The sequence below is a fragment of the Mobula hypostoma genome, chromosome 11 (assembly GCF_963921235.1).
Source record: "Mobula hypostoma chromosome 11, sMobHyp1.1, whole genome shotgun sequence".
Taxonomy (NCBI): domain Eukaryota; kingdom Metazoa; phylum Chordata; class Chondrichthyes; order Myliobatiformes; family Myliobatidae; genus Mobula; species Mobula hypostoma.
Genome location: NC_086107.1, coordinates 96,699,559 through 96,720,454, shown reverse-complemented (window position 1 = coordinate 96,720,454; position 20,896 = coordinate 96,699,559). Strand labels below are relative to the sequence as shown.

Sequence of the window (20,896 nt, the reverse complement as noted above, 5' to 3'; positions counted from 1 at the left end):
ACGTTCACTGTGACTGTCAGAAGAATGAACATTATGACATCATAATGGAAGTACAGCCATAATAAGAAAGCAAGGTTGTAATGCTGAAGCTTTATAAGGCACTGGTGAGGCCTCACTTGAAGTATGCTGAGCAGTTTTGGGCCCTTTATCTAAGAAAGGGTGTGCTGACATTGGAAAGGGTTCAAAGGAAGTTCATGAAAATGATTCCGGGAGTGAATGAGGAGAGTTTGAGGGCTCTGAACCTGTTGTCACTGAAATTCAGAAGAATGAGGGGGAGGTATCTCACTGAAACCTACCTAATATTGAAAGGCCTCAAAAGAGTGGTTGCAGAGAGGATGTTTCCTATGGTGAAAGAGTTTAAGACAAGAGGGCACAGACTCAGAATAGAGGAACGTCCATTCCGAATAGAAATGGGTAGGAATTTCTTCAGCCAGAGAGGGAAGAACCTGTGCAGGCCAAGTCAGTGGGTGTACTTATCACCGAGATTGACAGATTCTTGATTGGTCAGGGCATGAAGGGATACGGGGAGAAGGCAGGAAATTGGGGCTGAGATGGAAATGGATCAGTCATGATGAAATGGTGAAGCAGACTCAATGGGCCAAATGGCCTAATTCTGCTCCTATATTTTATGGTCTTATAATGCACCTTGGACTCTGTATATACTTTCACTGCCTCAGTACAGCAGCCAGCATAATCATAGACCCCATCAAGCCCAGACAGTCTCTCTTCTCCCCTCTTCCATCAGACAGAAGATTCAGAAGCTAAAAAGCGCACATCACCAAGCTCAAGGACAGCTTCTATCCCCACTGTTATAAAACTATTGAAGGGCTGCGTAGAAGAATGAGGGGAGATTTGATAGAGGTATATAAAATTATGATGGGTATAGATAGAGTGAATGCAAGCAGGCTTTTTCCACTGAGGCAAGGGGAGAAAGAAACCAGAAGACATGGGTTAAGGGTGAGGGGGAAAATGTTTAAAGGGAACATTAGGGGGGGGCTTCTTCACACAGAGTGGTGGGAGTATGGAATGAGCTGCCAGACGAGGTGGTGAATGTGGGTTCTTTTGTAACATTTAAGAATAAATTGGACAGATACATGGATGGGAGGTGTATGGAGGGATATGGTGTGCAGGTCAGTGGGACTAGGCAGAAAATGGTTCGGCACAACCAAGAAAGGCCAAAAGGCCTGTTTCTGTGCTGTAGTTTTCTATGGTTTCTAATAATAAGATGGACTTTTAGCGTTACAATCTACCATCTTATGACCTTGCACCTTTTTATCTAACTGTTCTGAACTTTCTCTGTAGCTGTGCACACGTTATTCTGCATTTAGTTATTGTTTTCCTTTGCTCTACTTCAATGCACAGTATAATGATCTGATCTGTACTGTTGGGTCTCTGTTTATTTTCTGATCCTTAAGGAGTCAGGAATGACGAGCAGTCTTAATTCCAAGTTTATTTGGAATGCAAATCTTAAAGTTTATTTCACTCATCTTAGAATGCAAACAAACATACAAACACTAAGCAAAATAAACAAAAAGATGAGAAATGATGCTAAGGGGTGAATATGAAGAGGATAAAGAAGTCAAGATGGTGCCTTTGAAAAATTTATCACTTTTATAATAAGATAAGGATAATTCCTTAGATAAGAATGAATTAGTTAACAGGCTACATAATTAAAACAATTACATACATGGGCAATGTGCTGGTACTTAGCCAATGAAAGGTGAGAAAACTGTTAAACTGTTAGTTTAGCTGCAATACCGCTGTCTGCCAGTGAGTGGGGATGGACCACCACATACAGTGAAAAATACATGCGTTTGTTAAAAAGAACAATCTTATAAAAAGTATTATTTAAAGAAAACAGTACAAACAGTATGCAAGACAAGCTTTTCACTGCACACGAGACATTAATAAACCAATTCCAATTTATTAGTATACACTTGAGATCTGTCACAAAAATAAGTTAAATGGATTTATACCGACATGTACATCTGAATCAATTGTTTTCCGCTTTCCCACAACGTGGATGTCACTGACAATGTCTGTCCTTGGCTGTCCCTGGTCCAAGGAAACAGTTTAAGGTCAACAACAGAATCAAATCAGAATTAGGTTTATCATCACTGACCTATATGACACCTTTGGTCCCCACCTGGCACTCAGCTCTCACCTGTGGCTCTCCGTAGCTGTTTGCATGCAACAGCGGCCACACCCCGGGCAACAGCTTCGACAAGCCGGCTAAACCAGGTGAGGGTAGCTGACGGGTCTCAAACCCTCGGTGAGATAGGGAGTTGTCTATCCCAGCTTGTGAAGACAGACTCCGGTGGATTGAGCGGACGAGACCAATGGAAGGTCCAATGATCAAGAAGGCGGTCTCTGCAAGCGTCATGGAATGTGTAGAGCAGGACAAGACACAGAAGACGTCCTGGTCATCCACTGCGCCTAGTCCCATCTCCAGCCGTCTAGACTCTGTCTTGCCACTGGATCCAGATGGGAATTGGGAAGAGAGGGTGAGGCTGACGCTGCGCAACTCTCCCTCATTTAAATCCAAATCACGCGCTAGTCTCGACACCATCGTAATGGTGTCGAGGTCCTCTTCGACGTCAACGATGGACGAACAACAACAACATATGACATGAAATTTATTGCTTTCCAGCAGTGGTTACAGAACAAAGATATAAAGTTACTAAATAAAAATAATGTCTTGATAGAGGTGAACGAAATTACACAAGTGGAAAACCAGTGACCTTTCTCCCAGGACGTAAATGAGGGCATAATTTTAAGGCAATTGGAGGGGACATGTCGAGGTAAGTTTTTTTTTAACACTGAGGGTGGTGAGTGAGTGGAACATGCTGCCAGGGGTGGTGGAGAGACAGATACATTGGGAACATCTAAGAAACTCTTAGATAGGCACATGGATGATAGAAAAATTGAGGGCTGTGTGGGAGGGAAGGTTAGAGTAAGCTAAAAGTTTGACACAACATTGTGGGTCAAAGTTCATACTGACGTTCTTGCCCATCTACATTAATCCTACTTGCCTGCATGAGGTTCATATCCTTCTATGACTGGCCTGTTTAAATATCTATCTCAATGTTAAACATTGTAATCGTATCTCATTCCATTACTTCCTCTGCCGGGCCAATCCAGATATCAATCATCTCTGTGTTAAAAAAAAACTACCCTCAAATCCCTTCTTCTCACCTTAAACATATCCCCTCTTGGTTTTGGTCTTCCCCGCCCCTCAAAAAAAAAGAGGAAAAGCATCTCAGTGAATGATGACACAAGCTTAATTAATTTGCAGGCTGCATAATAAAATGAATTCTTACAGCAAAGTATAATAGTAACCAGTCTTTGAAGCAATTCTAACAAAGGTATCATTCTGAATTATAAGTTGCAGAGTTTGATAAGCAATAAAACTGTCCATTGAAGACTGTACAGATGATGATAAATTCATTCTATAAATATATCCTGAAAAAGTACCTACATACCAAGTGTTCCAACTGCACAACTTGAAGTTAGTCTTCAACAAGAAGACTGAGGACAAAAATGTCAGGTCACAAACAAGAGAAAATCTGCAGATGAAGGGTTTCTGCCCAAAACGTCGACAATACTCTTTTCCATAGATGCTGCCTGGCCTGCTGAGTTCCTCTGGCATTTTGTGTGTGAGGTCCTGAGCCAACTCGTGTTCAGAGTTCTGTTTTACCTCAGCTGGGAGTGGTGGCAAGCAACCAGATTTCAGAGTTTGTTCCCATGCATTTGTTGAGCTGAATCATTATTTTTCCAAGCTACAAGGCTGGCATTTAGAGCAGCAATGATGCTCCTCCATCTCTGGCAGTGTTCAGGGCCTCTTTCATCATGTCAGAACCTTCTTTCGGGTTTTCACTACTGCCAGTCATGCAAGTCCCTGGTGGTGATTCAGGAATACCGCCACACTCAGATGTAGAAGGATTCTTCATTGCTGTTTCCATAATAATTTTGTTTGACCCGTCAGGGTCGGTAGCCCTGAGCTGACCCCCCCTGAACCTGGAGGACCAGTGGACCACTCTTTGTCTGACCTCTACCCTTTGACCTGTTTGGCATGGGTGACCCTACCAAGAGTCAAAGCATAAAGCCCTGACTCCAGCCAACATCGCTCTCCGGGTCATTGACGCACGCAAGCCTCCAAACCACAACAAGGTCGTGGTCCTCTTGGAGGGTGAAATACTTACAATGTTGTTAATTTATGTTTATGGACTTGTGCAGCACACAAACAGCCCTTCTGCCCACATTGTGCATACTTGCCCAATTACACTAAACCCCTTTTCCCACATGAGGATCATATCCTAAGCATTTCCCCCTTAAGCATATTGATTGTATCTGATTTCACCACCTCCCCTGGCAGTGCATTCCAGATATCAACCACTCTCACAGGCAAATGCAGGCGGAAGGGACTAGTTGCTGGGCAACACAATCAGCAGGGGTGAGTTGGGCTGAAGGGCCTGTTTACATGTTATATTACTCATTCTATCCCTTCTCCGTGTTAAAAAAAAACGTAACCTTAATCACTTAAAACTCCTTTGTTTTACCCCAAACTTGCTTTTGATAGCCTGGCATGGTGCTAAAGTTCTGGCTATCTACTCTATCGATGCCTGTTATTATTTTATATATTTCTATGAGGTCACTCCTCATCTTCATTTACTCCAAGGAAAACAAGACCAGCCTATCCCATTTGTTATAGCAGCTGAAGTTCTCTAATCCAGCCAACAATCAGTGAATCTCATCTACACTCTCTCCAGCACAACCACATTCTTCTGTTATTATGGTGCCCAGAACTGCACACAACACTCCAAGTGTCATGGAACTGGTGATTTTATGAAGATGCAACATAACATCCTAGCTTCTGTATTCTATGCTCTGACCTACGAAGGCAAGAATGCCACATGCCTTCATCTCCACCCTATCTACCTGTGTTGCCGCTATGGATTGGAACCCATGAACGCTCTGACCATTAACATTCCTCAATGTCTTACTGTACATCTCCCACCTCCATTTGACTACTCAAAGTCCATCACCTTGTACTTGTCAGGATTAAATTGGATCTACCCAGCTTTGCATCTGATTTTTATCGTGCTACAGCCAGAACACCACCAATTCTCATATCATCCACTAATTTACATAGTTATATCAGAGTCAGAATCAGGTTTATGATCACTGATATATGCCGTGAAATGGTGTTGTTCTGCACAACAGTACAGTGCAATACATAAAACACTAAATAAAAGTTACAATAAGAAATATTTAAAAATAAATAGTGCAGATGTGAGGTAGTGTTCACGAGTTCATGGACCGCTCAGATATCTGATGGTACATATAACCATATAACAATTACAGCACGGAAACAGGCCATCTCGGCCCTTCTAGTCCGTGCCGAACTCTTACTCTCACCTAGTCCCACCAACCTGCACTCAGCCCATAACCCTCAATTCCTTTCCTATCCATATATCTATCCAATTTAACTGTAAATGACAACATCACACCCACCTCAATCACTTCTGCTGGAAGCTCGTTCCACACAGCTACCACTCTCTGAGTAAAGAAGTTCCCCCTCATGTTACCCCTAAACTTTTGTCCTTTAACTCTCAACTCATGTCCTCTTGTTTGAATTTCCCCTACTCTCAATGGAAAAAGCCTATCCACGTCAACTCTATCAATCCCCCTCATAATTTTAAACACCTCTATCAAGTCCCCCCTCAACCTTCTATGCTCCAAAGAATAAAGACCTAACTTGTTCAACCTTTCTCTGTGAGATGGGAAGAAATTGTTCCTAAAATGTTGAGTGTGCATCTCCTGTACCCCCTCCTCAATGCTTATAGAAAACATATAAAATTATGAAGTGTTGGCGTGTGGCCAAGTGGTTAAGGCGGTAGTCTAGTGATCTGAGGGTCACTAGTTCGAGCCTTGGCTGAGGTAGCGTGTGTGTCCTTGAGCAAGGCACTTAATCACGCATTGCTCTGCGACGACACTGGTGCCAAGCTGTATGGGTCCTAATGCCCTTCCCTTGGACAACATTGGTAGTGTCAAGAGGGGAGACTTGCAGCATGGGCAACTGCTGGTCTTCCATACAACCTTGCCCAGGCCTTCGCCCTGGAAACTTTCCAAGGCGCAAATCCATGGTCTCATGAGACCAACGGATGCCCATTAAAACTTATGAAAGGGATACATAAGATACAGGCAAGAAAGTTGTTTCCACTGGTAGGTGAGACTAGAACTAGGGAACATAGCCTCAAGATTCGGGGGAGTAGATTTAGGATAGAGCTGAGGAGGAACGGCTTTCCCCAGAGCGTGGTGAATCTGCGGAATTCTCTGCCCAATGAAGCAATGGAGGCTACCTCAGCAAATATATTTAAGACAAGATTGGATAGATTTTTGCATAGTAGGGGAATTCAGGCTTATGGGGAAAGGCAGGTAGGTGGAGATGAGTCCATGGCCAGGTCAGCCATGGTCTTATTGAATGGCGGAGCAGGCTCGATGGGCCAGATGGCCGACTCCTGCTCCTATTTCTTATGTTCTTATGTAGCAAGGAGAAGAGGGCACGTCCTGGGTGGTAAGGTTCCTTCATGATGGATGTCATGATGAAGGGTCTCAGCCTGAAGCATCGACTGTTTATTCTTTTCCATAGATGCTGCCTGGCCTGCTGAGTTCCTCCAGTGTTTTGTGTGTGTTGCTTCATGATGAATGCTGCCTTTCTGGGGCATCACCTTTTGAAAATGTCCTCGATGCTGTGGAACTAGTGCTAGCCGGTTTTACCACACTCTCCAGTTTCTTTTCCTGATCCTGTACATTGGACCCTCCATAACCAGAAGCAATGCAGCCTCAAAATGCTCTCCATAGTAACATTCGTAGTAATTTGCTAGAGTCCTTGGTGCATACCAAATCTCCTTAAACTCCCAATGAAGTTTAGCCTCTGGTGTGCCTTCTTCATGATTGCTTTATGTTAATTCATCGTTTATCCTATGGTTAATTCATGACAGTAGCTAAACTGTGATGCCTGGCTGGAAGTCTCCTGGTTCTCCATTGCACAGTGTTAAGCAGAGAGTTGAGGACACAGGTCAGCACATCATAGAAACCAACCCCCACTCTATAGACTCTGTACTTTTCCCTGTTCTGGTAAGGTAGCCATCATAATTAAAAACCCATTCAGTTCTCTCTTTGCCCCTCTCCCACTGGGCGGAAGATACAAAGCCCTGAAACCACCTAACTCCAGGCTCAAGGACCAAAAGACCATAAGACATAGGAGCAGAATTAGGCCATTTGGCCCATTAAATCTGCTCCACCATTCAATCATGGTGGGGTTGAGAAGGAAAATTTATTTTTCTCTCAACTCAATTCTTCCCCTTTGACACCCTTACTAACGAAGAGCTTGTCAACATCCACTTTACATGTACCCAATGACTTTGCCTCCACAGTCACCTGTAGCGATGAATTCCACAGATTTGCCACCCTCTTCTGAAAGAAATTCCTCTTCATCTCTGTTCTAAAGGGTGCCCTTCTGAGGCTGTGCCCTCTGGTCCTAAACTCTACCATTGTTGAAAATACCCATATCCATTCTGTCTGGGCCTTTCAATACATATTCTATGTTGTAACAATTATCTTCAAAGTTGCCTAGGTGTCTGTGCTGCAGCTGGTTGAGGAGAATTTTTTAAATGTCATTAAATCCTTTGGAGATATCTCAGAGATTCGCTGCCCTATGCCAGAAGAAATTCCTCCATACCTCAATTTTCAATAACGTCTTATCTTATCACCTCGCTTAAGATACTCCTTTCTGGTCTATAAGTGAATCAGACAGATTCTTTTGGCAGTCAGCGATTTTCATGGTCACTGTTGCACGAAATGACATTTTTTATTCCAGAGTTTCATATAATTGCTTCCCGAGTAGCCGTGTTATGATTGGTATCCCCGTCTCTGAATCGGTGACCCAGATCTCCGGCTGCTGATTCAGCAAGTTAACTGTTAACTACCGTAACCCTATAGTACTCATACCCTTATGCTAACCTTCACGCTGTTTCCTTTTGCTTTCCGAATCCTAGATTTTATGTGATATACTGGAATTAAATAGAATATTAAATAATTTCAAATAATGTTAGAGTCAATAACATCGATTGTATTGGGAAGTATCGGCGTATGGCAACTGCGCATCGGCGCATTCATGAACATAAATTCCTCATCGGCTCCACATTCCCACGCTGTTTCCCTTTCCCATGTACGTACTAGTGCTCCAAAAATGTATCAACGGTAATCTTAAATGTAGTTTGTAACTGAAAATAGAAAGTTCGCCAGGAAAAGTGTTCCAAAAGATCAGAAGACTGCTGATGGGGGGGGGGGGCGGAATCGTCTTCTCGACGGTGGTCTACTTTCCCAGTTGTTGTCTCACTCTACGGAAATTCCAAGCTGACCATGGATCTTCCAAGTGCCATTAAAAAACAACCCATTTCCTCTCCAAAGTCAATGCGACGCTGCAAAATAACTTGTGCAATCGTTCGAGGTCGACCAAAGGGCAGATTTCTAACCGGGAGAAGAGTTTGAACTTCGACACAAAGACGCACCGCGATTCCCGTCCGTCGTCTCTCTGCCTGCCATAATCAGAATCAGGTTTAACATCAGCGGCATATGCCGTGAAACTTGTTGTCTTTGCGGCAGCAGTGCAACGTAATACATAACAATATAGAAAATATGTGAAATATCTATATAATGGTTAAATTGAACACGTAGCGCAAAATGGAAACAAGTGTTTGTTAGTGTCCGTAGGTTCAATGTCCATTCAGAAACCGATGGCAGAGGGGGAAAAGCTGTTCCTGAATCAGTGAGTATCTTCAGGCTTCTGTACCTCCTCCCTGATGGTAGCAATGAGAAGAGGGCATGTCCTGGGTGATGGGGGTCCTTAGTGCTGGACGCCACCTTTTTGAGGCATGGATCCTTGAAGATGTCCTGATAACTACCGAGGCTGGTGCTAACTAAATTTACAACTTTCTGCAGCTTATTTCGACTCTGTGCAGTCTCCCCCCCCGCCCCATACTCAATGTTTGTTTTCTTTTGGGAGAGAGTTGTGCGAATGGATGATTACTAATTATGATCGAAAGAGTAAATGATTTATCAATACATTAATCTCAAGGCTGTCAGTATCAGACACAAAGAGGCGTGTATCAACATCATCGATCGCCAATCGATTGCTTTACAATAGACAAGTTTATTACAAGTACTACAGAACTACGTTACTGCAAACTACAATAGATAAATATAGATAATAGATAGACATACTTTATTGATCCCGAGGGAAATTGGGTTTCGTTACAGTTGCAACAACCAGGAATAGAGTATAAATATAGCAATATAAAACCATAAATGATTAAATAATAATATGTAAATTATGCCAGGTGGAAATAAGTCCAGGACCAGCCTATTGGCTATTAAGTATAATTTAAATGTTCCCATCCAAATCCAGATGTAATTGATTCCCTGTGGTTCCCAGCCGTTCCGATACACCTCTTTGGTGTCCGTGCTGAGACTTTTTTTTTCCGGAGACACTCAGCACCAAGGTGGGCCGTCTTTATGCCCCACCCAGAAGGCAGGAGAACGCGGCGGGCTCCGCGTGTCCTCCGGCGGGATGTTGACAGGTGAGCACCTGCCTTCGGAACACTGAATTCTTTCGGTCGTTTCTCCCCAGAGAGCTGTGGGCTTTACTAATCGCACGGCTCGGAGAGGAAGGCGCGGAACTAGCGTGCAGAAGGGGTAGGTCCGACTCCGGATACCCGGTGCCGCGGGCAGTGCGTTCGGGCACTTCACTCGTCCTCCGCTCACCCTTCCTGCCGGCCTCGGCGACTCTGTGGAAAACTCAAGGTAACCGAGTGAGCGGCTCAAAAAAAAATCACCCAAATGTAAAAGCTAGTCATTTGCAGTGCGGCAGAAAAAAACTCGTCAAATCGTGACAGACATTTCATTAGAAATTATATGAGATTAAATCACATCGTATTAAACCTCTCCATATCGAACTTTCATTTGCATGGAGCTAAATTCCAATTCTATTTTTTTAATGTAGGAATTTGCTCCGTCGTCAGTAAACGTGGAATCTTAAAACCCCAGAGCTGCTTTAACCGTTAGTACACAGCGGGTCGGGCAGCATCTGTGGAGGGAATTGAACAGATTCATGTCGCAAAACGTGGTCGGATGCTTCCAGTATGCTGCATCGGCAAGCTGGCGGCGCTGGAGGTTTACCGTCTGCGTGAGATGATGGGACTTTCGAGAGACTTTGAAACTTTTACCGTGCCATGGTCTGTTCTTATCAAATTAAGGTATTGCTTTGCACTGTTGTAACTATATGTTATAATTATGTGGGTTTTGTTAGTTTTTTAAGTCGGTTTGTCATATGTTTCCGTGATATCATTCTGGAAAAACATTGTATCATTTCTTAATGCATGCATTACTAAATGACAATAAAAGAGGACTGCGTGTCCTCATAATCATAATCATAATCATAAAACCCTTTCTCGGGACTCCGTTAGTCGGTGATGTTTGTTAATACGATGTACGGCTCTCGTCTCAGATACTGAGAGCTTTGAGAGAAAGATTTTTTTTCCATTCGATTGTGATTAGCAATCATTCATTCATATAAATATTATATATATATATATAATTCATTATATAAAAGATTGAGTATAACTAATGATGTTCAGACTGATAGGGCAGGTTTTGGAAGCTGTTAGTGTTTTACCTTGAACAGTTGCCCAGCTTTATTCCAGAGTCAGGTTGGTGTGGTAGCCAAGAACGCTCCATACAGGATGTCCAACTGCATTTCATCCTAAATGGTTCCGATTCCCACCATTCAATTGTGTAAAACATTAGGGACTGAGATAAGAAACCATGAAATTACTTCATCTGAAGTACAACAAAAAAAATCACTTGAAACACTCAGCCGGTCAGGCAGCATCCATGGAGAGAGGAAAAACAGGTTAAAGTATTTAAACTGGTCTGCGAAAAGGTCTCCAATTAATACTAATATTATTTTATGTGCTGTATGTGATATACATACTGTGTTTTGTACTTGGGTCCCAGAGTAATGTTGTTTCATTTAGCTGTGTACAATTGAATGCCAACAAACTTCAACCTGAACTTGGTCTGAATGTTGGTTCTATTTCTTTGCTCGCAGTCCCTGCCTCACCGGAACTTTCCTGAATTCTCTGGTTTTTCATTTCATCTTTCCACTGTCTGCAGTATTTCAAATATTTCCCTCTGAGATTCTCAGTCAAATGGAGTTTATGGCCAGCAGTCAGTGCCATCGCTGTTAATGTGCCGAGAGAACAGATTCAGTGTGCTATCTTCCTTTTAAAAGTCTCTCCCTTTGTTAGGACTTAAATTGAACGTCATAGATCATTGAACATTACAGCACAGCAGAGACCTTTTGGCCCATGATGTGCCAACCTTTTAACCTACTCTAAGCTCGATCTAACCCTTCCCTCCCACATAGCTCTCCATCCCTGCATTTTTCTATTATCCATGTGCCTAGTTAAGAGCTTTTTAAATGCCCCTAATGTCTCTGCCTCTACCACCACCCCTGGCAGGGCATTCCACGCAGAAAACCACTCTTTGTATTAAAAAAACTTAACTCTGACATCCCTCCTATACTTCCAATACCCTTAAAATTGTGTCCCTCATATTAGTCATTTCAGTCTTTTACACCTCAATCAAATCACCTCTTGTCCTCCTTCGCTCCAGAGAGAAAAGCCCCAGCTCACTCAGCTTATCCGCATAAGACATGCTCTCTAAACCAGGTAGCAGCCTGGTAAATCTTCTCTAAAACTTTCACATTCTTCCTATGATGAGGTGACCAGAACTGAACACAATATTATTCCCAGTGTGGTCTAACCAGGGTTTTACAGAGCTGCAACATTACCTCTTCATTCTTTAACTCAATCCCCTGAAGCATGAAGGTCAACACACCACATGCCTTCTTCAGTCCTATGACAGGTCAGAGAGCATGTCACACAATCCATTGTGTTTTTATAACATCTTTCAGGACCTTAGATCTTTTATTGACTTTAAGGTCTTCCAGATAACATTCTTCAAATGTATTGACTGTTGTGATGTGGGAAAGAGAACAGTCAATTTGCACACAGAACATTCCCATAAATGGCAATGTAGTGGGTGTTTATGATGTTGACTGAGGGATACTGAAAAGAGAATAGTTTATTATATAAATGATTGAGTGTAACTAATGATATTCACTGTGAAGATGTGGGCTTTGGAAGCAGATAATGTTTTACCTTGGTTGAAAGACCTCATTCCCACAGTACTGAAGTGAAGAGCAAATCTAGATGTTTGCAATCAAATACTGTATCAAATGTCATATCCAGGGATCGTTTGTAAAAAAACAAGTTTTTTGTCAACCAACGCACATCAAAGTTGCTGGTGAACGCAGCAGGCCAGACAGCATCTCTAGGAAGAGGTACAGTTGACGTTTCGGGCCGAGACCCTTCGTCAGTTTTTTGTCAGTTAGTATATGGACTGTTTTTCCTTGGTGTCATCTTGTGGGTATGTGTTGTCCTTGGATTCAGGATTGAAGGACGTCCTTTTAGAACTGAGATGCGGAGAAATTACTTTAGTCAGAGGGTGGTAAATCTGTGGAAGTTGTTGCCCCAGGCAGCTGTGGAGGTCAAGTCATTGGGTGTATTTAAGGCAGGGATAGATAGGTTCTTGATTAGCCAGGTCATCAAAGGGTATGGGGTGAAAGCAGGGGAGTGGGGATGACTGGATGAAGTGGATCAGCCCATGATTGAATGGGGGAGCAGACTCAATGGGCCAAGTGACCTACTTCTGCTCCTATACCGTATGGTCTTATGGATTGTGTCTAATTGTTTGTCTTTGCTCTAGCCCTGGTTTTTCCCTTTGTTTTGCAGGTGTCTCATTTGGGATCATGGGGATCGTTAAACTCTTTGTTTTTATCACTTGTATTCAATTCCGGTTAATTTAATTAGCACAGTAATGTCAATGTCTGGAATTCCTGCTTGCTCCAGAGTGTATTTCAGGGAGGCATACCAAACCCTCATTGTTGGGTCATTGTGGTTCCTTGTCAAGTGGAACTCAGACCGAATTTTTCTGTGTATTAGAAGTGACTTCAGTTCACTGAGATCCTGTATGGTTTACCTTAGCTCTTGTTAGTTTGTCTCATTAATTTTCTTTAATAAATTTTTAGTTTTGTCTGAATTACCAAAGTCTCTGTGATTCCTGCACCTGCTAATGATCCTCACAATCGGGAATGGGACTTGAGTCTATAAATTCCGAACTTAGAGACAGAGCCAAGCAAGAACTTCTTCCCCTCCACCATCAGAAGTGATGACGGGTCTCAGCCCAAGCTGAATATATTCCCCTCCATATATTTTTTTTAAATGTAGTTACTTATTGTGATAGAGCGTGGAATCGGCCCTTCCAGCACTTCAAGCCACACCACCCAGCAACCCCTGACTTAAGCACACCTTTATCAAGTAACAATTTACAATGACCAGCTGGTACATCTTTGGACTGTGGGAGGAAACCAGAGCACCTGGAGGAAACCCATGCAGCAGGAATTGAACCCGGGTCGCTGGTACTGTAAAGCTTTGTATTAGCCATTACACTACCATGCTGCCGATTGTGGCTGATCTGCTGAGTTCCTCCAGTATTTTGTGTGTGTTGCTCTGAATTTCCAACATCTGCTGAATCTCTTGCATATATCAGCAGTCCTTGAATCTGTGCACACTATCTCGTTACTCTTCCTTTTGCACTCTTTATTTTTGTAATATATGGTCACTTTACATCTTTGCACAGTACTGCTGCCACAAAACAACTAATTTCATATAATAAACATGAGAAAGTCTGCAGATGCTGGAAGTCCAAAGCAACACATGCAAAATGCTGGAGGAACTCAGCAGGCCAGGCAGCATCTATGGAAATGAATAAACAGTTGACGTTCGGGCCGAGACCCTTCATCAGGACTCAAGAAATGCCGACTGTTTATTAATTTCGTATAAGTCAGTGATAACAAATCTGATTCTGATTGAAACAGAGAAGAAAAACTGACAAATGTGCTGCTGCAGTTCTTCCCTTGGATTAGCATTCATTGGTAGAGTCATGGAGTTATATAACAGAGAAAGAGGTCCTTTGGCTGACCAGATTACCTACTCGAGCTAGTCAGATTTGCCTGTGTTTGGGTCCTATTCCTCTAAACCTTACTTATCAGTGTAACCGTCCAAATGCCTTTTGAATGTCGTAGTTCTGTATGCCTCCACCACTTGCTCTGGCAGTGCATTCTGAACACTCACCAGCTCGGTGTGAAAACCCTGCCCCTCAGGTCCATTTTCCCCCACACCCTAAGCTTATGCTGTCTAGTTTTAGACACCCTTGACCTGGCGACTCACTTTATCTACACCCCTCATGACTTTATAAACCTCTATAAGGCCACCCTTCAGCCTCCTAAACTCCAGGGAATAAAAAGTCCCAGCCTACCCAGTATCTCCTTATATCTACCCATGCTGGTAACATCCTCATAAATCTTTTTATACCTCCTCCATCCTATGGTAGGGCCAACAGAACTGTACACCATCCCCCAACATCTTGTACAGGTGTAACATCTAGTTATTTATTTAATTATTGAGCTAGCCCCTTCCAGCCCTTCAAGCTGCGCCTCCCAGCAATCCCCCAATTTAATCCTAGCCTAATCACGGGACAATTTACAATGACTAATTAACCAGTACATCTTTGGACTGTGGGAGGAAACCGGAGCTGCCGGAGGAAACCCGCGTGGTCACAGGGAGAACGTACAAACTCCTTACAGGCAGCGGCGGGAATTGAACCCGGGTCGCCGGTACTGTAAAGCGTAGTGCTAACCACTACACGACAGTGCTGCCCCGCAACATGATATCACAACTCCTGTAAACATTCTGACCAATGAAGGCAAGCAGGCCAAACCTCTTTATCGCCACCCTGTCTACCCGTGTTGCCACTTTGAGGAACTATATACCTGCAACTCTACGTCTCTTCATTCTACAGTACTCTCCTAGCGTGTAATACCTGTCCAAGTTTATCTTACCATAATACAACAGCTCACATTAATCTCAATGAAACTGCATCTGCCATTCCTTGGCCCATTGGCCCAGTTAATCAAGATCACATTGTAATCTTAGACAAACATCTTCACTGCCCACCTTTAAAGGCATCCATTAGTCTTGCGAGACCATGGATCTGCGCCTGAAAAGTCTTCACTCTCCAGGGCGCAGGACTGGGCAAGGTTGTATGGAAGACCAGCAGTTGCCCATGCTGCAAGTCTCCCCTCTCCCTTGTCCAAGGGAAGGGCATTAGGACCCATACAGCTTGGCACCAGTGTCGTCGCAGAGCAATGTGTGATTAAGTGCCTTGCTCAAGGACACAACACGGTCCCTCAGCTGGGGCTCGAACTCACGACCTTCAGGTCGCTAGTCCAGTGCCTTAACCACTTGGTCAGGTACCCACACAATGCTGATGCATAAAGTAAATTATCTATACTTTATCATCATTTGCCTTTTCTGGAACATCTCTTCAATATCTTTGCATTTCAAAGAATACCATAGACTTTAGGAAGCAGTGATCAGGTAGGTGTAATCTCTCTTGACTTGACCTTGAACCACCTCAGGCATTGTAGCAAACTGTGCTGCAGATCAAACAAATATCCATCAACTTGATGTCTACCAGTCAGCCTGCAGCACGCCCGCAGAAATCAAGTAGGCGGAAATTCTCTACAGCCAGCTCATGTCAACAGTGCCTGCCAGCATTTGTTCTACCTGCAGGAAATGTGAGATGACTTGGCCATTCTGTGAGAGTTCCAATTTATCTCATGTTTTTAGGCGCCACCAACATTTACTGGACATGATGGTCCTCTACCCACGCTTTCATCACCCCCCCCACCCTCAAGTCATTCCAAAGATTCTTCCGAACATATTGGTGAAGGAATGGTTGATAGGGCAACCATTCAGTGGCATTCAACTCACTACTGGATGAACTGCAGATAGTTTCTCAACTTCTGCAAGATCAGAGACATTTGTGAGATGTCAGTGGATACTGATTCCCAGCTGTTGAATGAGATGGAAAATGCCAGTCTACTAAAGAGACACAGCCCATGGCAATAACTACCCAAGAACCATGAAGTACTTGTTGTACTTACGCTGTGTATCAGGTTCCCCATACCACTTCACCTCACCGCACCAACACCACCTCCTGGACCTTTCTGCCTAACTTAAAAAGCATCAGTTCTGTTTAAGTGAACCAGTCCCAGGGTAGCAGGGGTCAGATTTGATGCCCCATTCAGGTTCCTTCATGGAATCATAAAGCAAAACAGTGTCACCACCACGGATTCGGCATGCGCAGCAGATTTGGCAATTGCGCTCGTGAATATGCACATGTCAGCTAATTATTATTTCATTGTGATAGTATTTAACTCCATTCACTCCAATGTAGTATTTGTCGAGACTTGGACACAGCAATGCTTCGCTGCCTGCTTGCATTCCACCTTGCCTGAGAAATTGGACTGTCGAGTCAACTGAGTCTGAAGACTAACGGTATTCATTTAATTCTTAGTTGTTCTTTTCAGCCGCAGTATAGGCTTCATTTTCCATTTGAGTGTTTTAGTTAACGGCCCTGTTTGGCCTAGCGTTTATTGTTTTCCTTTCCCCTTAACACTGTTCACATTGAAGTTTGTGAACTATCGACCTGCTTCAGTGTCTCTCACTCCGCACTTGGGCCATATCCAAACCTGGTGACAAACAGCGCACAAATGGGCCCTTTGGCCCATCTCATCTGTGCCAACCTAGTTACCTACCTGAGCTACTTCTATTTGCCTGCATTTGGTCCATTTCCCTCCAAACCAGGGGTTCCCAACCTCTTTTAACGCCATCGTCCCCTACCATTAACCAAAGGGGTACCCCTGCTCTAAACCTTTCCTATCCATTTACCTGTCCAATGTCTTTTAAACATTTTAATTGTTCCTGGCCCTAGTAGCTCATTTTCCCACCCCCATTTCATACACCCTTGGAGTCGCTATTAAATCTTCCCCGTCACAAACCTATGCCCTCTAGACTCCCCTACCCCTGGAAAAAGACAGTGATCTTTCCTTATTTACCTTTACGAAATAAGTTTCCTTATTTACGTCCCTCATGATTTCATAAACCTCTAGACCAGGGGTTATGCCATGGACCTCTAGCACTATCCGAGGGGTCTGCAGACCCCAGACTGGGACGTGGGGAACCTGCTCTACAAGGTCAATGCTTTACAGTACCAGCAATGGGGGGGTTCAATTTCTGCCACTGCCTGTAAGGAGTTTGTACGTTCTCCCTGTCACCCAGTGGGTTTCCTCCGGGTGCTGTGGTTTCCTCCCACAGACCAAAGACGTACGGGTAAATTAATTGGTCATTTGTCAATTGTCCCGTGATTAGGCTAGGATTAAATCGGGGGTTGCTGGGCGGCATGGCCGTGAGAGTCTATTCCTCGCTGTATCTCAACAAATAAATCCTTCAGTCTCTTACACTCTAGAAAAATGTCCCATCCAGTCCAGATTCTCCTTATAACTCAGGCACTCCAGACGGGGAATAACCTGGTGAATCTTAACGGCATCTTCCCGCAGCAAGGCGACCAGAAATGCGCGCCGTCGCCGAATTGGCAACCCCTTTATCTTTGTGAGAGTTCGTTTCCCCACCGGCACCAGTGTAAACATCCCATGAAATGCCTCCATAAACCTGGCCCCTCTCCTCGATCTAATGTCTATGGGATGGTGTGGGCGATGCCGTACACATGGGTCGCGGTACCTCCTGTGCCGGGACAGAGCACCAGAGCCCAGTGCGGATCGCCCGCGCCACCGTTTGCGAGCCGCGGCCGTTCAGTTTGGCGTCAACTTTGCAATGTCGCATCTTTTGACTTGAAAAGATACTTCGATATCACGTTCTGTTTTTTTTCCGTTGGGCCCAACTTACCCGACACTGGAACTTTCCGAGACTTTGATGTGTGAGGAAGGAAGGGCGGGCAGAAACTGTCGGGCGACCTATTTTACGGGCTCTCTCTGCGGTATAGAGTGTGTAACGCGGGCCAGAGGAAGCAAGTGCTCCTGGTAGTGAAGGCAGACATGTGGGCTCTGTTCGTCTCGGTTCTTCTGCAGAACTGTGAGTTTTTCTATTGTCCTGATCGTTAGAGTGTCGAAAGTTGTCACCTCTCCGAATTCATTCGAGTGGCCCGAACTCTTTCGCTGCGCGGCCTCGGATTTCGGGTTAAAGGCGCAAGGCGCGGATACCAGAAAGAAACTTGGGCGTGAAGTGCGGGCTTAGTCGCGTTAATCTTTTACTGGTGCCGCCTGGAATTCCAGGCTTACTTTACCAGCTCGAGGCTGACAATGCTCAGACGGCCGGTCAGCAGATCGAATGGACAGAGTGGGGTTCTCCACAGACGCAGCCAGACCAGCTGAGTAATTCCAGCATCCACCCGATACTGAATTTGCATTCAACCCAGTCAGGCCTTCTTTAGGCAGGGACTGGTGAGAGGATGTGACCTGCTGGTCCTAGAGTTTGGCTGAGGTGATCGGCATTGTATTTTGGTGGATTTGCATTATTGGCCAAAATCTTGGTGAGATTGAGGAGGATAATTCAGTAGAGGGGCAGAATAGCCAGATTCTCTGTTATATTCACTCTCTAGGATATGCCACTAGCTGTCTTTTTAATAACAATTGTTTAATGTTTACTAAATATACCAGTGTAAGGTACCCAATGCAGGATTTGAGAAGTTGCCAACAATTAGCAGAAATTAGGCAATAACATCTGAGTGTCAGAACACGCCCTGGCAATGGTGGAGCCCAAGTGCAGAGGAAAGACACAAACACGAACAAATCTGCAGCTGCTGGAAAGCTGAGGCAAAACACACAAGATGCTGGAGGAACTCAGCAGGTCGGGCAGCATCTATGGAAATGAATAAACAGTCGACGTAAGAAAAAAAATTTGTCAGAGGGCCGCAGAGATCACAGAGGGGGAGCAGTGAGAGAGGGTTTCACTGAACTCCCATCGAAGAGAAGATTTAAACTTCTCCAGGGTAGGCATCCTCCCCACTCCTTCTTGCTCTGACTTCTCATCTCTTTTTTCCAGTCCTGATGAAGGGTTTCGGCCCAAAACGTCAATTGTTTATTCATTTCCTTAGATGCTGCCTGGCCTGCTGAGTTCCTCCGGCATTCTGTGTGTTTTGCAGAGGAAAGGCAGACTCCGTTGTAGAGAGGGCGACCAGAGTTTATTCATAAGAATTCCAACAGAACAGCTGAGCGACACCGTGAGGCATTACATTCTCAAAACTAGGACCCCGCGATTAGCATGAATTGGGCATCTGCTTAAATAATACCAGTAAAACAGATTCCCTGAACCTATCAAAAGAAACAAGTTTAAACAGAAAGCATCAGGAGACGGCAGTACGAAGAGTGAGTCATCCAAGAAAACAAGCAAATCTAAACACAAGAAAATCTGCAGATGCTGGAATTTCAAGCAACACACATAAAAGTTGCTGGTGAACGCAGCAGGCCAGGCAGCATCTCTAGGAAGAGGTACAGTCGACGTTTCAGGCCGAGACGCTTCATCAGGACTAACTGAAAGAAGAGCTAGTAAGAGATCTTACAAGATTAACATTTAGATTAAATCTAAACGATTAAGAACACTTACTGAACAACAATTAACCAATTCCAGTGCTTTGAAAACCTCAAAGGCACGAAGAACTCATTACACTGAGTATTTTAGAAGGGTGGCCAACGTCGCAGTCCACCTGTGTGTAAACTTCATGCCTGGCCCTAACGCAATGCTACCCCAACACGAGCAAAGGTGGCCCCTGCCCAACGACAGGTTTTTACTTCCACACCCAGCCTGATCACCCCTGTAAATCTGTCCATCTCAAGCACATAGTGTGCATTCAGTCACGGTGAACAAATTGCCCTGAGCCAGATAAAGGAATGAACCAGATTAACACAGAACCTTAATATTTTATCAGGATATACACATCACCTGACCAGAGTCCAATGCACACAAGTTTATTATCACCACATGTACTGAGATACAATGAAAAGCTTTTGTTTGTGTCTCCTCCTGACAGAGCATTCTATACGTAAGTACATCAAGATAGTACAAATGGAAAACAGAATGCGGAACATAGTTGTGACAAGAGACCTAGGCGAGGATGGTTAAGGGCTGGAGTATCCGAGACTATAATCGAGACCTGAGACATGATACAAGACTGAAATAAGGCCAGGGTCCTAAACTAGACACTAGATGAGAATCCAAGTAGATGCTGATCTGAACTGGGGTTTGGTGCTCAATCATCAGCTCTACTTGGATTCTAAGTATTAAAATCCTGGCACGAAAACATATGCCACCAATTAGCGGATGGGACTGAGTTTTTAAAGGGGCCACGCCAGCTATGCATATTCTGGAGAGCTGGAGCTCCTAAACCTAACAATAATGTTACATTATAGAAACAGTGCACTGGAGATAGATGTTTAAAGTGCAAAGTAGACTGAAAGATCGTGAACACAGAAGTAGTCTTTCATCTTTGTCCTGATGAAGGGTCTTGGCTGAAACACCAGCTCTTCATTCACCTTCATAGATGCTACCTGACCTGCTGAGTTCCTTCGGCATTTTGTGTGTGTTCTGTTAGATTGGGAGATCAGGGATTTTAATGCATGAGAGGTCTGTTCAAGAGCACAATAAAAGCTGCACATGTGCTTGAAGCTGCTCTCGAGCTTTTATACAGTACTGTGCAAAAGTCATCGGCACCCGAGATATTTTATATGGTTTCTGATGGTGTGGCCTCCAGAGAGGCCTGATCTCAACATCGTCGAGGCTGTCTGGGATTA

General features: G+C 44.0%; 1 protein-coding gene across 3 annotated transcripts in view; it reads left to right on the top strand.

The window, feature by feature from the left end:
- Positions 1-8,623: 8,623 nt before the first annotated feature.
- Positions 8,624-20,896, top strand: part of LOC134354366 (T-cell surface glycoprotein CD8 beta chain-like) — a 31,782-nt gene continuing 19,509 nt past the window's right edge. Inside the window, exons 1-2 of one of the 3 annotated variants that reach the window (XM_063063324.1) lie at positions 8,624-8,833; positions 9,695-9,867. In XM_063063324.1, the coding sequence (XP_062919394.1) occupies positions 8,784-8,833; positions 9,695-9,867 (223 nt within the window). In that variant the 5' untranslated portion in view covers positions 8,624-8,783. Of the gene's footprint in view, positions 8,834-9,507; positions 9,645-9,694; positions 9,868-18,141; positions 18,183-20,896 lie in introns of those variants that run through there. The other 2 variants (XM_063063326.1, XM_063063325.1) reach the window with 2 other exon arrangements.